General features: G+C 41.1%; 1 protein-coding gene across 7 annotated transcripts in view; it reads left to right on the forward strand.

Annotated features, from left to right (window-relative positions):
* The window catches only part of MKLN1 (muskelin 1), a 343,250-nt gene that overhangs the window by 176,598 nt on the left and 147,467 nt on the right, over nt 1–19,185 (forward strand). For 4 of the 7 annotated variants that reach the window (XM_004382684.2, XM_023737114.1, XM_012557371.2 and 1 more), the window contains exon 1: nt 10,264–10,379. The exons of 2 other annotated variants lie outside the window; for them this stretch is intronic. In XM_004382684.2, coding sequence (XP_004382741.1) covers nt 10,282–10,379 — 98 coding nt within the window. In that variant the 5' untranslated portion in view covers nt 10,264–10,281. Of the gene's footprint in view, nt 1–10,263; nt 10,380–19,185 lie in introns of those variants that run through there. One more of the 7 variants, XM_023737116.1, reaches the window with a different exon arrangement.

Raw genomic sequence — 19,185 nt, forward strand, 5'->3', positions numbered from 1 at the left:
CAATGAGTCCTTTGATTTCTTGACTGCTGCTTCCATGGGCATTGATTGTGGATCCAAGTAAAATGAAATCCTTGACAACTTCAATATTTTCTCCGTTTATCATGATGTTGTTTATTGGTCCAGTTGTGAGGATTTTTGTTTTCTTTATGTTGAGATTTAATCCATACTGAAGGCTATGGTCTTTGATCTTCATCAGTAAGTGGTTCAAGTTCTCTTCACTTTCAGCAAGCAAAGTTGTGTTATCTGCATATCGCCGGTTATTAAATGAGTCTTCTTCCAATCCTGATGCCTCGTTCTTCTTCATATAGTCCGTCTTCTCAGATTATTTTCTCAGCATACAGACTGAATAAGTATAGTGAAAGGATACAACTCTGACACACACCTTGCCTGATTTTAAACCATGCAGTATCCCCTTGTTCTGTTCAAACAACTGCCTCTTGGTCTATGTACAGGTTCCACGTGAGCGTGATTAAGTTTTCTGGAATTCCCATTCTTCACAGTGTTATCCATAATTTGTTATGATCCTCACAGTCAAATGCCTTTGCATAGTCAATAAAACACTTCTGGCAGTTCCCTGTCAATGTACTACTGCAACCACTTTTGAATGATCTTCAGCAAAATTTTGCTATTAATGATACTGTTCGATAATTTCTGCATTCTGTTGGATCACTTTTCTTTGGAATGGGCACAAATATGGATCTCTTCCAGTCAGTTGCCTAGGCAGCTGTCTTCCAAATTTCTTGGCATAGAAGCGTGATTGCTTCCAGCATTGCGTCTGTTTGTTAAAACATCTCAGTTGGTATTCGAAGCATGAAACCCCTGGAAACACTTAAAAGCACCCAGCTTTTCCCCCTCAGCCAACTGGTGTGTTCCTTTTCCTGTAAGTAAATAAACTCAGCTTTGTTTGTTTTGCTTTTTAGTTTTAGTGGACTTTTTATTATTGTTGTTTTTGTTATTATTATTCTTAGATAATATCTTCTATTTGAATAGTACTTTAAAGTTCTCTTCCCACATATTGACTCATCTGAGAAGATCAAGTTTGTTTACCATAATAAGAAGGAGATGAGCATGCGCTTCTGAGGCAAAGAGATTCTGGCTCCGTCACTCACTAGCTGTATCTCCTTGGAGAAAGTTATTGTATCAGGCAGGGGCCCAGTTGGAAACAGATGGCACTCTCAAACTGGGAAATTTGAATTGTTTAATAAAGGGAATATTTATAAAGGTGTGAGAAGAGCGTGGGGGAACCACAGGGAGACAGGAGTGAGGGGAGGGAGTGGTTACTGGAACCAGAACCAGAGAGGGCTGTGAGGAGAAGCCGCTTGAAAGGAGTTGTGACCTTTGGTGGAAAGGGCCAGTCTGCCCATAGTGACCATACAGGCATCGAATCAGGGGAATGAATACCCCAACCTCACTCTCGTCCCTCCTGCATATCTGGAGGGGCAAACAGAAGATAGCAAACAATTATTTAACCTTTCTGAGCCTCATTTTCTTGTTTTTAAAAAAGGGACTAATATTTATTGCTCAGAGTTGCTGTGGACATAAACGAGAACTTATGTTCTCTCATAGCAGACATGCTAAACTAAAAACCAAACCAGCTGCCATGGTTGATTCGGACTTGTGGCAACTCCATGTATTGTGAGAGTAGAACTGTGCTCCACAGGGTTTTCAATGGCTGGTTTTGGGAAGTAGCACACCACATCTTTCTTCTGAGGTGCCTCTACGTGGACCCGAACCTCCAACCTTTGGGTTAGAAGCTGAGTGCATTAACCATTTGCACCACCCAGGGACTCCAGCAGACACGCTAGGCACTCAACAATTGTTCTCTTCCTTCATTTCATCTTCAAAACTCCCCTGACGAGTAGATGGGGTAGCTATTATTCAATTCATTTGAGATGTGGAAAATGAAGCTCAGAGAAGTGACTTTCCCAAGGTCACATAGCTACAAAAACAGCAAAATGGGATTGAAACTAAGATCTTCCACATACACTGTAAGATTTTTTTCCCTAAACTATTCTTGTACCTCTCTGTTCCTATCTGAAGAAGGCTGCCAGAGATGTTTTCTCCTATCTAGAGCTGCTAGATCTTGAGCTATAGTGATTCTGCTCCTCAAAGAAAATTGATTGACCCAGGAATCAATGCTAAAGGCAAAAAAGCAACCACTGATTGGGTAGATGGAGTCCCTGGGTGGTGCAGAGTTAATACACTCTGCTGAGTTAGAGGTTCAAGTCCACCCAGAGGCACCTCCGAAGGCACTCATCTACTTCTGAAAAGCCAACCATTGAAAACCCTATGGAGCACAGGTCTACTCTGACACAGCTAGGGTTGCCGTGAGTCGGAACTGACTAGACGGCAACTGATCTGGTTGACTGGGATGATATGAAGGAGGCCAAATGCCTGTGAGGTGGCTTGGTATAAGACTCTGACCAATATACCCAAAAAAATCTGTTGCCGTCGAGTCAATTCCAACTCATAGAGACCCTACAGGACAGAGTAGAACTGCCCCATACAGTTTCCATGGAGCAGCTAGTGGATTTGAACTGCCAACATTTTGGTTAGCAGCCAAGCTCTAACCACTATACAACCAGGGCTCCAGCTGACCAATATAGGGCCCCCATATTACATACTTGGCATTTCCACTTGGATATCTGTTAGGCATCTCCTATATAATACATTCAAGTCAGAACCCTTGAATGTACCTCAAACCTATTCCAGCCCCATATTTCCCCCTTTTAATAAAAGTATCACTATTCACTCAGTGGTGCAAACCCAAGGAGTCAGTCTTGATTCTTCCCTTTTCCTCCTTCTCCTCTCCCTTATCAACAGGTCTAGTTGGCTGTACTTCCAAAATATGTCTCAATTCAACCACTTCTCTCCATCTCCTCTGCTACCATCCTAGTCCATTTCCTGCTTGGCTACTATAATAACCTCCTGCTATGTCTCCTTACTTTGACTCTTGCATCTCTCCAATCCATTTTCTGTATTGCAGTCAGAGTGATCTTTTAGCAGTGTAAACTAGATCATGTTTCTCCCCTTCATACTTTCTTACCATGACTGATAAGGCCCTACTTGTTCTGACTCTATTCTTTCCCTTCCATTATCATGCTCCAGCCACATTTTCTCTTCTTTGTACACACCAACCTCTTTCCAGCCTCAGACCCATTGCACTTGCTTATTCTCTATGCCTAGAATGTTTTTTCTAGCCTTTGCATGCTAGCTTTTTCTCATTATCCAGGTATTGGCTCAAATATTACCCTATTAGGGAGACTTTCCTTTATGATCAATCTAAATATTACCTTGGTTTAGTCTCTTCTTAGCACTCATCACAGCCTAAAATTACCTAGTTGACTTACTTGTTTATTGTCTGTTGCCTCAACAGAATGTAAGCTCCACAAAAGCAGGGCCCCAGTCTGGCTTGTCTCCCTAGCATCTAGGACAGGGCCTGGAACATCATAGCCTCTTGTCTTAGTCATCTAGCGCTGCTATAACAGAAATACCACAAGTGCATGGCTTTTAACAAAGAAAAATTTATTTTCTCACAGTCTAGTAGGCTACAAGTCCAAATTCAAGGCATCAGATCCAGGGGAAGGCTTTCTCTCTCTGTTGGCTCTGGAGAAAGGTCCTTGTGATACATCAGGCTTCCCTTCGTCTGGGAGCATCTCAGCGCAGGAACCTCAGGTCCAAAGGACACACTCTGCTCCCGGCACTGCTTTCTTTGTGGTATGAGGTTCCCATGTGTCTCTGTTCGCTTCTCTCTTATATCTCAAAAGAGATTGGCTTAAGACACTATCTAATCTCGTAGACCTCAACAGTGTAACTGCCACTAATCCATCTTATTACATCATAGTTATAGAATTTACAACACACAGGGAAATCACATCAGATGATAAAATGGTAGACAATCATACAATACTAGGAATCATGACCACACACAGGGAAATCACACCAGATGATAAAATGGTAGACAATCATACAATCCTAGGAATCATGACCTAGCCAAGTCGACAGATATTTTGGGCGGACACGATTCAATCCATGACATTCTACCCTTTGGCCCCCCCCCAAAATTCATGCCCTTGCCACATGTAAAACGTATTCACCCCTTCATATCATAGGAAAAGTCTTAAATCAACTCCAAGTCCAAAATCCAAAAAATTTCTCTTCATCTATGAAATCCAGAATACAAGTTATTTCCTTCCAAAGGTACAATGGTGCCACAGGCAGGCACAAGCTAGACATTTCCATTACAAATGGGAGAAACTGGAGGGAAAGAAGGCATAACAGGCACCAAGCAAGTCAGCAGAACACATTACATTAGCCCTCAAGGCTTTGCAAATAATCCTCTGTTTTCTGAGACCATTCACACAATAGCCCTGCCCTCCAGACTCTAGGTACTGGCCACACTGTCTGGATTCAGAGTGGAGGCCCTTTGGCCCTGGGCTTCAGCTCCGCCTTCCAGGCCCAGTGGGACTGCAACTCTGCTCCCTTGGCTTTAGGCACCCTATTCTCCTAGTCCAGAGTGGCTACTCCACCCTTAGAAACAACAAAGGCCATGGCTCCACCCTCTGAAACCCTAGAGTTCCTGGTCATACCTTTTGAGACTGAAGCAGCTCAGCTTCTTGTGTTCCTTGTCTCTTCAGCTTCTGCTTCCTGGTTTCTTGGCCTCTCAGCTCCTCAGGCCTCATGCCCGCACCTGCCCTGCTGGGGCAAGTGTTCTAAAGCTCTGTAGCTCCTCTGGTAAGTGCCCGGAGGCACCCCACTCCACCAGGAAGCCTCCGGCGCACAGACACTCAGCTCCCTTGCTCCTTGGGTTGGCAAGCCTAGCTCCACCAATAAGTGCCCAGAGGCATCCCACTCTGCCAGGAAGCCTCCAGCGCACAGGCACTCAGCAATCTCTCGCTCCGTGGGTTAGCTCCAGCACCATGTCGTGCTGGTCTCCTGGTTCTGCTGCTGCTAGTTCTCTGCTGCTTCTGCTTCTCTGCCGCTGCAGGTTCTCTGCTGCTGCTGGTCCTCTGCTGCTGCCACTCCACTATCCATTCACAGTTTTAAAACCGCTTCCACGTTTTAGGTATCTGTTAGAACAGCACCCCACTCTCAGTACCAAATTTCTGTCTTAGTCATCTAGTGCTGCTATAACAGAAATACCACAAGTGGATGGCTATTAACAAAGAGGAATTTATTTTCTCACAGTCTAGTAGGCTACAAGTCCAAATTCAAGGCATCAGCTCCAGGGGAAGGCTTTCTCTCTCTGTCAGCTCTGGAGAAAGGTCCTTGTGATGCATCGGTCTTCCCTTGGTCTGGGAGCATCTCAGTGCAGGAACCTCAGGTCCAAAGAACACGTTCTGCTCCTGGCACTGCTTTCTTGGTGGTACGAGGTTCCCATGTGTCTCTGTTCACTTCTCTCTTATATCTCAAAAGAGATTGGCTTAAGACACTATCTAATCTCGTAGACCTCAACAGTGTAACTGCCACTAATCCATCTTATTACATCATAGTTATAGAATTTACAACACACAGGGAAATCACATCAGATGAAAAAATGGTAGACAATCATACAATACTGGGAATCATGACCTAGCCAAGTTAACAGATATTTTGGGGGGACACAATTCAATCCACGACACCTCTCAATAAATCTCTCATGAACGAAAGGATAGTCAACAGTGAAACCAAACACAATCAATTACTCTCTCTGGGAAGTATTTAATATAAGAAGCATACTGAGAATGTATGGGGGGTAAAAGGTGATTGGCTCTAACTGGTTGCCGTTGAGTCGATTCCATTTCACTGCAATCCTATAGGACAGAGTAGAACTGCCCCATAGGGTTTCTAAGGAGTGGCTGGTGGATTTGAACTGCCAAGCTTTTGGTTAGCAGCTGAGCTCTTAACCATTATGCCAGCAGGGCTCCAAGCTCCCTCCAGGGATGACAAAATGATCAGGTCACCAGAGCTGGTGTGTCACCCTAGCTGCTGTTGATCCCTGAAAAATGATGAGCCATTGTCCAGTTTTCCACAAGGCTGTCAATATGTCCCAATCTTTCATGTATGGGGAACTAAAGGGACTTTATGGCTGCTGACAGTTTTCAGGCCTTCCCTGTATGTTCTTAAAATAAACCCCCATCACCAAAGGCAATGCTCCGAAACAGAGGAGAGTAAAAGTATCTGAGGGTCTAGCCACTAGCAGCCTCCTGCAAACTTGAAATTTCTTTAGGCTTCTGGGTTCAGCATCACAATATATCGATTTGTATTTATGTTAACATACAAATGCCCTAAGTTATTTTACCGTTTGCAAAATCTGTGTTGCAGGAAAGCCATGCTATTTTGGGTCTTTATATTCTCATGGCATTATATTCTCAGGCATACATTCTTACCGTGTGAGAAGTTCTAGCATTCCTTTTCCTTTGCAACCTCAAAATTTCTAATTTAAAAAGTTTCCTTTTAGCACAATTCATTGATTCTTCAATAAATATTTATGGAGCATTGACTATATGCTAGACACTAGAACAGGACTGAGGATACAACTATAAACAAGATAATTCCTGCCCTCATGAGACTTATAGTTTAGGAAGAGATAAAGAGGCAGTTAAAATATATTAAGATGTTTGTTAAGATAAGGAGGGGGACTCTGGGTGCTAAGGCAACTGTAGAAAATGGCACCTAACCCCAAAATAGGTGATGGGGAACAATTTTCCAGAATAAAATAATCTAAAGAATATGCAGGAGTTAGCCAGGTGAAGTATGGGAGAAGCATATTCCAGGTTTAGTATAGGCAAAGCCCTGGAGGCCAGAGAGAGCACAATGCTTAAACCAAAAACTAAAACAAACCCATTGCCATTGAGTTAATTCCAACTCATGGTGACCGCATGTGTTACAGAGTAGAGCTGTGCTCCATAGGGTTTTCTTGGCTGTAATCTTTACATAAGCAGATTTCCAGGCCTTTCTTCCACAGTCCACTGGGGTGGGTTTGAACTGCCAACCTTTAGGTGAGTAGTCCAAACAGTACCTATGATGAGCTAATTCATTATGCTAGTTCAATGTAGCTGAAGTAAAGAGAGCAAAGGAGAAAGCAATGAGAGATAAGGCTGGAGAAGTAATCACAGTCAGATGATGAAGGGCTCTGTTAAGGAGTTTAGACACTACCAGAGGGCAACAGGAGGTCACTGAAGGGTTTTAAGCTTAGGAAGAACCTGTTTCTATGTGTTTTTTAAAAAGATCACTCAGGAACCATAACTCTATGTCTGGAAAAGAGCAAGTATTTCACTTACATTAAGGTAAGATATATAATTAGCAAAATTTGGCCCCATGGGGTGAATGTGTTTTACATGTGGTAAGGACATGAATTTTGAGGACCAAAGGGTGAAATGTCATGGATTGAACTGTGTTCCCCCAAAATACGTTTCAACTTGGCTAGGCTATGACTCCCAGTATTGTGTGGCTGCCCTCCATTTTGTGATCTGATGTAATTATCCTCCATTTTTGTGATGTGTTGTAAATCCTAACCTCTATGTTAATGAGGTAGGATCAGTGTGTGGTGTATCTTGAGTCACAGCCTTACAAGAGGGTGTGACTCAAGACACACCCTTACTTGAGTCACACCTTTTATCTTGTAAGAGATAAAAGGAGAGAGAAGCAAGCAGAGGGGAGGGACCTCACGACCACTGATAAGGAAGAGCTGGGAGCAGAGCGCATTCTTTGGACCTCGGGTCCCTGTGCTGAGAACCTCCTAAACCCAGGGGAAGATTGATACCAAGACACGTGAAGATCTCCAAGGAATGCAGGACCCACAGATGTTGAAAGGAGACAAGGACCTTCCCCCAGAGCCAACAGAGAAAGCCTTCCTCTAGAGCTGGAGCCCTGAATTTGGACTTCTAACCTCCTAAATTGTGACAGAATAAATTTGTTTGTTAAAGCCAAAAAAAAAACGTAAAAGTATTACCGCTTAGGAATGAATCCAATCCCTACAGGGCAGTTCTATCTACTCTGTCATATAAGGTCACTGTGAGTTGGAATTGACTTGATGGCACACGACAATGATACCTATTAAAATATTTGACCCATAATCCCTCTCTTGATATTTACTCCAAAGAAATGAAAAATATACACAAGACAATTTTCTGCTACACTGTAGAAGGAGAAGAAAAAAAAGTGTACGTGCATCAGTAGAAGGAATGACTGAATGAACTACAGTTCATGCATAACAACATTATGTAGCCATTAAAAAATGGCTTTGGTTTTTAATGGTGGACTTCTATGAGGATTTCTATGAGGTACTGGAAGTGAACAAAACAAAATACAGAAAAGGGTGTCTGTGTGTGCACGCATACAAGTGTGTTACATGAGCCTAGAACAGATACTGAAGGATATACACCAGGCTGTTAATGTGGGTTATCTGGCAAGGGGATAGAGGTGGGTAAGGGTGAGGAAGTGAGGGGTATCTGAGCAGATGGGAGAAGGAAAGCAAAAATACAGCGTGAAAGGAACAAAACGAGCACAAAGGTGTATAGGGAATTGCCACTGTCAGTACTAAGTAAATTCTGGAATAGAAATTTTAAAAGTTTTATGAGTGCTATTATTATATGTAAAATATAAATGTAATATATGAGGAAATAATGTGCAGAAATGAAAATTGTGCTAGCAGTAGTAATAGAAATGATCTTTGAATTATTATTTCCTTTTCATTAACATTATTATGTTTAAATAAATTTAAACTTAAAAAAAAATTTGGGCCCCAAACTAATTGAACTGAGTCACCATCTTAATCTTCTTCCCTTTAAAGTACCACTTTCTCCCCAAAGATAACTACTATCATCTCTGTTACTATTCTTCTCTGGCCCTCTCCCACTGCCTCCCTCCAATTTCCACCTTTTGAGCTTTGTCTTTGGCAGTTCCCCCAACTCAAGTCACCTAGGTTATAGCACTCCCTCAAGAAATATATACTTTTCCAACATGGAAACTCCCCTAGACCAGACAACATGCTGCATCTCACAAAGCACACGCAATTTTAAATAGAATGTCCTTTCTATCTGGCATTCTTGAGCTGATATCCTAGTGGAGGCCACTACTAAGTTTTCCCACCATTGAAACAGGAAGTTGGGAAAGGATTTGAAGGAGTGAGGGCAGGTTAATGATTATAACCAGAAAATAATACAATTATGAGGTGTTCTGACTCACTTGGTCATGCACTGAGAAACTCTTTGCTTGTTTTCCCATCTGTCAGGTGGCAATGATGACACAGGCAGGGCTTTTAAGAGTCAAGTTTCTTAGACAATGAGTGCCATGACCTTTGGTAATTGCAGTGGCTAAGCCAATGAATAAATATGCATAACCCTGACCAGCAGGAACCTAATGGGAGCATAATCTAAAGCTGCCAGATATTTAGTCCAAGTGCTCCTTTTCAGTTAAGAAGTTGGCGTGATACTCATATGGCTGGTATTCCAAGAAGAAAGAATGGTCCTTTTTTTTTTTTGAACATCTTTCTCTTTCTCTCTCTGAACTTTTGGGCTAAATTTCTGTCACAGTTAAAGGTGGGATGATTTACCAATTGGAAAACTGATGACACATAGCCTCCCAAGTCTGCAAGGAAGTTTCTGGTCTGTGGGTGAATGCAATACTGAGCAAACCGATCCTGTTAGATGGGTACCAGAGGGCTCACAACAAATGTTTGCAACGAAGGGCACCACAGCTGCAACCAGGACAGGGTAAGAGGACACATACGCATTTCGTTTGCCTGTCTCCAGCTCTGGAAAAGAGGGAGAAGTGCTTAAAACCAGGACAATTGCTGAAGGAAAGGCCATTCCACTCCTATTCCCTTCAGTGCTGTTTTCTGAAAGGATTTCTAAACCAGGAGAGCAGTGGTTTCCAAAGTCGCGAAGGCGTCCCCTTTCCAAGTTCGTCTTCCATTTTCCCTTCCTACCCCATAACTACAATTTACTTCTTTTTTAAATATTCGTGGCTTTTTCCTTACCTCTGTTTGAAAGAAAAGTCCTTTGCGCCACTCCCCCTCCAAGCCCCACAGAAAAGCCCTTGAAGGCCTCCCACCTCGGTCCCAGTTTCGGTCAGTCGTCACGTAGTGAACAGAAAGGGTTCAGCTGAGGGAACCTAAGAGTACGGCTGTGGTCGGCACCGCGCGCCTTAGCGCCCGCGACCACCGGTCCGGAGGCAACATCGCGAGGAAGGAAGCGGGCCCGGTAGGGTGGGCCGCGGCCCCTTTAAGGGCAGGCCACGCCCCCTCCCCTCCTCCCGGCGCGGCAGGCGGTCGGTGGCGGCCGCTACGGTGCTGACAAGATGGCGGCTGGAGGGGCTGTTTCTGCGGCTCCCGAGTGCCGGCTTCTGCCCTACGCCCTACACAAGTGGAGCTCTTTCTCCTCCACCTATCTTCCCGAGTGAGTGCCGGGCCCGGAGCTCGCGCTGCCCTACTCTTTGGCTAGAGCACGGCTGGACAGGGATGCAATGGAGGGCTACCGAGCCGAGAGGCCCAGGCGGGGCCTGGTGAGGGGACGCGCGGCCTCCGGAGTCTCAGTCCAGTCACCGAGAGCGTTGGCTGCTCCCGCCTCAGGGAGGGCTTAGGGTCCGGAGAGCGCCATCAAGGGCCAGGGGGTGAGGTGGGTGGCGGGACTGGAGCGTGCGTAGGAGGACCGGGAGCCCGGCTTTGCTGCTCGCCCGGGATTTGGGGGTTGAGGAGGACTTGGGCGCGGGAGGCTTGGGGAAGTGGGGCAGGAGTCGGAGCTTTCGGGGTCGGGACGGCGGGCAAGCTGGTGAAGATGTCTGAGGTCGTTCGAGGTGCCCGGCCACGGGTCACGGTGCATCGAGCGTCGCCGGGACCAAGTGTAAAGCAGAGAGGAGGAGTGACTGTTCCTCGGGGGGGGGGTCATGAAAAGTGATGAACTCTAGTGGAGTGGCAAAAGTCACGGGAGGCTGTAAAGTTGTGGAAGCCATCGGAAGCCTGGCAAGTGGAGAGAAGTAGGATTTGCGCAGGATATCTTTTTCTGGCTGGAGGTTTGAAAAAGATAGGGAAGGAGGAATATCATACAGCCTCATTATATGACGCTCATCAGCATATAGATTTATATAGACACAGACCACTTTCCTATCCCAGAAACTCAGGTATAGACAGAGAACCAAAAACCTGCTGTCGAGTCGATTCCGACTCATAGCAACCCCATAGGGTTTCCAAAGCTGTAAATCTCTAGAGAAGCAGACTTAATGGACAGAAAATCTTGCCTTTAATGAATTTGACCTTCAGCACTGGCTTGGTACGCATCCCTGATTAGGTGCTAGAAAGAGTTCCACGTCATTATTACCATATGTTTATCTGTAGCAACTTTCTTCTGAAATCCTGAAAGTATGTTCACATAGTGCATTTTATTTAGCTTATCTTTGAAGGAAGGAGCAGATGTAACTCCAACTTTCTGTACAGATGGAGAAACTGGCCTACTGAAGTTTTAAGATCTATGCAGACCCTGAAGAAAAGCTGCTTAGTTTTCCCCTGGACCATCATCTCTCAAATCTCAAAGTGATTTTTTTTTTTTTTAAAGTTGTGCTGTAGGTGAAAGTTTACAGAGCAAATTAGTTTTTTAATAAACAACTAATACACATATTATTTTGTGATATTGGTTGCCAACCCCATTGTGTGTCAACACTCTCCTTCGAAGTGATTTTATGAGTTATGAACAAAACAAATTATATATATTTTCTAGTTACTAAACACATAAAGTGACTAAATTGTGAAGGCTACTCCTAGAAGTTTTTTACCTATGTTACAAAAAGTCTTCACATTTCCCCAAATTTGATTTCTCTAGACAAGTCAGTCAAAAGTCTCAAAATGGAGCTGTGACTAGAAGAATCTGACTCTTGACTGCCAGTCCATTGTCCTGTTCACTAGGTCAAGGTTTGGCAGGCAGGCTTTTGGTAGGATCTGATTCAGGTAAAGGTTGCCAGGTGACCTGTGGTCTGGTCTGGCCTGTCTGGCCTATTGATGGCTGCTGTCTGGCAATGTCCCTGATTGATGCTGGAACTTTTAGTTTGAGGGTGAGCCAGGTAAATATTCTAGCCCTCAGTTTGATTTGTAATGTGGCCCTAGGTACTTGATGTCTGAGTTTCTGGGCTAACATGTTCTTGAATTGGAAAATATTCAGTTTTTCTATACCCAGGTTAAGATCACAGGTAGTTGGGAATTGGGGTGGCGTTGTTTGATCTGATAACTGTAGAGACATTTTTCTTGTCTGGAGTTAGGCTGTTTCCAGGATTTCACTCCTTAACCTTTGAGTAGGGAAGAGACCAGCTGAGTTATGAGTGTAAAAGGAAGAGTATCGTTCAAGCAGGAAATGATTTAGTGGGATAGCAACTTTACTTTGACTTGTAGCTTGTTATCTGATTTAAAGTGGACAGAACACTAATTTTGGAATTAGAAGGCAACTGGTTGAAATTGGGGAGATCACTTAATCTCTCAGAGCTCCATTGTTAGAATTTTCTCAAATACTTCCAAAAATAGTATTTAACACATATTTAACTTTTGAACACTTTCACTTACAGTATTTATTTAATCTTCATGACATTCTGGTGACATATGTACTATAGCTTTTTTTAAAGAACTAAACAATTACAGTAGAAGAGCAGTCTGAACTTGTTTATTTGAAGGAATATAGTTGAATATTATGGAGGTTGAATTTGAGAGTGTTGTGTCGGCTGAACTGGTGTGTCCCATGCCTAATTTGTAAAACTCTTTTGGTCCTGAACTTCTAATAGCAAGTAAGGATTCTAACTCTGTATGACAGGACATGTAAAAAGGAACTGCCTTTCCTTGTTATATAAAATCCTCTCTTTCAGCAGTTGTTGTGTTTTACTGGCAGTGCAGTCATGTTAAGGCACTTCCTTAACAGGTCTAATTTTAAATAAACCACTTGTTGAAATTTCCTACAAAGTATCAAATATTTATTAATTACAAGGCACAAATCTAGCTATTTCAAAGGGGTAATAGTAAAACAGTAACAACAGTGGTAACACTTAAAATATGCCTTCCATATGCTAGGCTCTATTCTAAGCCCCTTAAATGTATTAACTCATTTAATCCTCACAGCCATTCTGTGAGGAATATCCATTGTCCAGATGTGGGAAGAGGCACAGAGAGGTTAACTTTAATGAAAGCCTAAGTCATACAAAGGAGCCCTGGTGGCACAGAGGTTAAAGTGCTCAGCTGCTAATCAAAAGGTTAGTGGTTCATACTCACCAGTCGCTTCGTGGGAGAAAGATGTGGCAGTTTGCTTTGGTAAAGATTTACAGCCTTGGAAACCCAATGGGGCAGTTCTACTTTGTCTTATAGGGTCACTGTGAGTCGGCATTGACTCAATGGTAATGGGTTTGGGTTTTTTTGGTAGGGTCACAGGTAGATGGCGCCAGGATTTGAATCCAGGCAGTCTGGCTCACAGTCCATGGTCTTAACTATAGTGTTTTACTGCTTTTGCACAGAAGTACATTAGAGAAATTCAGAGATTTGAAGAGAGTTCTTGTATTCAGGGCACTTAAAATATGTTAGTTGTGTAAAGGGATGGCAAGTCATATATATATATAAAGAAAAATTCAGATCTCTATTTTCTTCCCAACGACTTAGAAACTTTTTTCCTCAAAGGCAGAACAGACCTTTTCCCTCTAAACCTTTTAGGTTTATTTTGAACCTTAAATATGTTAAAGCAGATGTAGGTAACTCATGTTTACTTTGAAACTTCCAAAGTGGCCTTTTAATTTTCAGTGTGCTTAAAAAGTTTGTGTTTTTTTCTGAAATTTACACCTAATTTGGGAATTAAGAGAAATGATTTAAATGATGATTAATTCATAGAATTACATGCACTCTTATATGTAAAAATATTCTGTAAACTGCAAATCCGTGTACTCAGATGATTATTGCTGTAGCTAATGATGTTAATAGGTATAATTTGGAGTACCTACTGTATGCAGGATGATTTTTGTAGATAACTTTATTTAATCCTTAGCACAAACCTGTAAGATAGGTGTAATATTTATTTTGCAAATGAGGAAACAGAGGTCCGTACAGGTTAAGTAACTTGCCGCAGGTCGTATAGTTTTCAGGAGGCTTGGCAGGGTCTCTGACTTGAAAACTATTGCGCTCTGGTAAATACCACAGCTTATTTAGTATCTTCGATTCTTTAGGCACTGTGGTGAGCACTTAGCATGTGTTCTTTCATTTAGTCTTCACAAGCACTCTGTGAAATAAATATTATCATTCTATTTTACAGCTGGGGAAACTGAGGTTCAGAGAGTTAAAATAACTTGCCCGGTGTCTGAGAGTTGAAGTGTAGGAGATAGGATTATAATTTTGGGCCTCTGTCTTCTGCTGCAAAAGTTAGTTCAGTATTTTATATGACTATAAGATATGCCTAATTGGGAGCATCGATAAAATGTATTATAGAAAGAACAATGAGAGAGGGAAAGATATTTAGATATATTTTATTTTGGCATTTAGGGTCTTAATGTATTAATATGAAAACTGGGAGTACCTCTGAAAGTGTTTTTTACACGTTAGGTAATTTCATTGATATGGATGATTCTTATCTTGTTTATATATTATTGAATAACAAATAATTTAGAAAGTAAAATTTCATAAAATTTTCAAGTGTGTTTTACCTTTTTTTCTATTAAGTCTTTATTACTTACAATTAAACAAAATCATACTTTGTGTGAACATATGATTCATGGTGCACAGCAGGAGTGATACAGTTTGACAACTAAGGGTGGGTGAATCTCTTTCCAAAAACAAAACAAAACCAGTTGCCATGGAGTTGATTTAACTCATGGTGACTCCCTGTGTTACAAAATAAAACTGCTCCATAGGGTTTTCTCGACTGTAATCCTTAAGAAGCAGATCGCTAGGTCTTTCTTTGTAGGTGCTGCAAGGGTGGATTCTAACTGCCAACGTTTAGGTTGGTAGCCGAGAGCAGACCGTGCCACCTAGGGACCCAGGAATCTATTTTAAAAATTAATTTTAAAACTTAACGTTTAAAAAAGAATATCTATATTTATTCAATTATTTCTAATTGCAAAAAAATATACTCTCAGTTTATTATGGAATATTTTCAAAATACAGACACACAGAAACAAGGTAAAAATTACCTTTAATCCCACCACCCAGAAATAACTAATTATCCTTTTGGCATACGTCACCCCAGATCTTTTTCTGTGCCAATATGTATTTTTCATCAAATCGTATTGTCCTCTCTTTGCTGTTCTGTATTCTCTTTTTTCTCCTTAGTATGTAATAAACGCTTTCCCTTGTTAGTAAGTATTCTTCTGCATTGTTGTTATAGACATGTTATATTCCATGTAATGATGTTATGGCACCTTATTTAATTGGCCCCCTGTTATGGGACATTTAGACTTTCTGATTTTGGTTTGTTTGTGCTGTTTTTAGGCCATTAGGAGTAATAAGATAGTTTGCCTTACAGAAAAATTTTTGAACTCGTTCATGATGAGTTCCTCGATGTTTATTTTCCTACATCTGTGTAGGAGAGTTTCTGTTTTCATATACTCTGGTTTATTTTGGTGTTGTCCTTAGTCATTTGAGATTAAGAATGTGGTCTTGGTCAGAGACAGGTCTTTAGAGATGTCTAAAGAATGTTTACATACTTGAAAAGTGACATTGCTCCCAATGTTTTCTCTTCCTTCCTACCCCCTCCCTTTATTTTAACTTTTAATTGAATTTTATTTTATTAATAATATGCATATGAAAAATAGAACACATTTGGGATAATTATGTATTTGGTCTACAGACAATGATTGTTGTACATATTGATTTGAGAACTCATTACAAGAATGCCATGCACTCCTGCAACCCACAGGTTGTCAAACACTAGTTTGGAGGCATTCACCTCCCTGGAGACTGTAGACTATCATGCACTCCTTTCCCTAAAACTGAGATTAGAATTTGACATTGCTTGGGACCTTACTGGCCACTGAAAGTCCTGGTGTTTTCAGTCTGGGGGGGTCTTAGAACTTTGAAAAAATAAAGATACCTCGAATGGAGGAAAAGTGTCATGAGATGAACTGGAGACTAGAGTTTGAGCCTGCAGAGCTGGCTTCTAGAGTGGAATCTGTTACTAGTTTTGTGACTTTTGGCAGGTTAAGATTCTTCTCAGAGCATCAGTTTCCTCTTATGTAGAATTACTTTTTATCTTGATCAAACGCTGGGAGGTTTTATATTACATAAATTTTGGGAGGCAGGTGGGCAAATGGCTCTATTATTTGCATTAACTTTTAGTTGAATATGGAAACCCTGGTAGCGTAGTGGTTAAGAGCTACGGCTGCTAACTGAAAGATTGGCAGTTCGAATCCACCAGGCGCTCCTTGGAAACCATGTGGAGCAGTTCTCCTCTGCCCTATAGGGTCACTATGAGTCGGAACCAACTAAACAGCAACAGGTTTTGGTTTTAGTTAAATATACTGAGTTTTTCGTAAATGATTTTTGGGCAGGATACAGGGACTTCATGATGATTTACATGTAGATAAGATACATTTCAGCTGTTTGTGGCAATCTGACTTTGTTTTGTATGTCATTCAGAAATCATCTTTGGAAATATGAGAGATTATCTAGATTTTAATTTTAGAGATATATGTTATATGGACATTTTAATTTCCATAAAAAGAATGAATTTTTTCTCTGATTATTTATAGTATCAGTTGTCAAAATCTATGATAACTTATGAGCAGAGAATTTATTAAATTGCTAAGTCTTTATAGGTTAAATCTTAGGATAGTTGATACTGATGTTTTTAACCACAGGGTTTCTCAAAGCATACTCTGTGAAAGACTAGTTCCTGAGATTGTTGCTCATTAAGGGGTTCTTTAGTAAGATAAGACCCCGAGAAGTACAACAGTGTAAGACTCTGTTAATTTAGGGGCTTTTTTTTAAAAAAAAGTAATATCTTTTAACATTTTGCGCTTTGAGAAGATCTTGTCCTTCCAGAAAGGTTTTTTGTTTGTTTGAAAACTCCATGAAGTCCAAGTAACATTCTCTAGGCTCCTATATATATAAATAATATAAATATAGAAGGAGACCATTTATTTAGTGGGTTTTTGCTTATACTGAAATAAATGCTATCCATTAAGATTCATCCACATTTAAAAAATATGTGGAATGAGAAAGAAACTATAGTCATCTATAGTCTTCATATAGTAATAATTTAAGTAGTCCAATATAAATCTGTCCTTAAAAATGTCATTGAATGGCAGCTAAGTAGAGTGAAATACTCTAACTTATATCCTGAATTGGCAGGATATAATAATGGGAATTGGAAAATTAGGCTGTGTTTAGTTTAAATATATGCATATAAAACCTGAAACCAAACCTGCCGCTGTCAAGTTGGTTCCGACTTATAGCGACCCCAGAGGGTTTCCAAGGCTATAAATCTTTATGGAAGCAGACTGCCACATCATTCTGCAGAGTGGTTGGTGGGTTCAAGCCGCCCACCTTTTGGTTAGCAGCCAAGCACTGTAACCGTTACACCACCAGGGCTCCTAATGCGTATAAGACCGTCAATTTCACTCTGAGCACAGTTTTAACTGTACCCCACGAGTGTTGGTATGTCATATATGTTCATTATCATTCAATTAAAAATATCTTCTAAATTTCATTGTGATGTATTCTTTAAACTCTGGGTTATTTAGAAGTGTATTGCTTAACTTCTGAACATTTGAGGGATTGTCTAGTTAATCTTTTTGCTATTGATTTCTTAATTCCACTATGAGTAGAGAATATACTCTGTTTTAAAACTGTTGGTGAGACTTGCTTTATGGCTTAGCATTTTAGTGAATGTTCCATGTTAATGAGGTTAAGTTTGGATTGTGTTGTGTAAATCTTCTACATCCTTAGTGAATTTTTTCTCTACTTTTTTTCTATCCATTATAGAGAGAGGTTGTGTTAAGGTTAAGTATTAAAAGTCTCCCACTATGACTATGGACTTGTATATTTCTCCTTTTAGTTCTGTCAAGCTTTGCTTTATGTATTTTGAAGTCATGGTCTAGGTGCATACACATTTAGAATTGCTACATCTTACAAGCAAATTGGCCCTTTTATCATTAGGACATGTCCCTTTTCATCTCTAGTAATGCTTGCTACTTGCCTTATAATTTACTTGGCATAGCTACACTAGCTTTGTTTTGGCCAGTGTTTACATGGTATAACTTTACTTTTCCTTTTCCTTTTAATGTTCCTGTATCTTTATATTTAAGGTCCATCTCTTGTATACAACATACAGATTTTTTGTTTGTTTTTAATTAAAGCTGAAAATCTTTGGTTTTTATTTGAAGTATTTAGTTCATTAACATTTCATAGTAATTATTGATAAATTTAGATCTATATCTACCATTTTGTTCTGTGTTTTCTATTTTTCCTACTCGTTCTGTGTTTATTTTCTCTCCATTCTTGTCTTCTCTTAATCAAGTGTTTTTAATAATATTCCGTTTTTTCCCTTCTATTAACTTGTTAGCCATACATTCTTTTCCTATTCTTTGGGTAGTTACCCTAGATTAAGCACCCTTGTGGTAATCACAGTCTAATATATTATTGTTGCCGTTAGGCGCCGTTGAGTCCGTTCCAGCTCATAGCAATGTACGAAAGAACCGAACACTGCCTAGTCCTGCACCATTCTCACAATTGTTGTTATGCTTGAGCTCATTGTTGCAGCCACTGTGTCAGTCCCTCTCGTTGAGGGGTCTTCTTCTTTTTCCCTGACCCACTACTTTACCAGGAGCCCTGGGAGCAAAGTGGTTAAGAGCTCAACTGCTAACCAAAAGGTTGGCAGTTCGAATCCACCAGCCGCTTCTTGGGAACTCTATGGGGTAGTTCTACTCTGTCCTGTAGGGTCGCTATGAGTCAGAATCAACTCGATGGCAGTGAGTTTTCTACTTTACCAAGCATGAGCTCCTTCTCCAGGGACTGCTCCCTCCTGATAACGTGTCCAAAGTATGTGAGAGGAAGTCTCGCCATCCTCACTTCTAAGGAGCATTCTGGCTATACTTCTTCCAAGACAGATTTGTTCGTTCTTCTGGCAGTCCATGATATATTCAATGTTCTTCACCAACACAATAATTCAAAGACATCAATTCTTCGGTCTTCCTTATTCATTGCCCAGCTTTCACATGCATAGGAGGCAATTGAAAATACCATGGCTTGGGTCAGGC

The sequence above is a fragment of the Trichechus manatus genome, unplaced genomic scaffold (assembly GCF_000243295.1).
Source record: "Trichechus manatus latirostris isolate Lorelei unplaced genomic scaffold, TriManLat1.0 scaffold00097, whole genome shotgun sequence".
Lineage (NCBI taxonomy): Eukaryota > Metazoa > Chordata > Mammalia > Sirenia > Trichechidae > Trichechus > Trichechus manatus.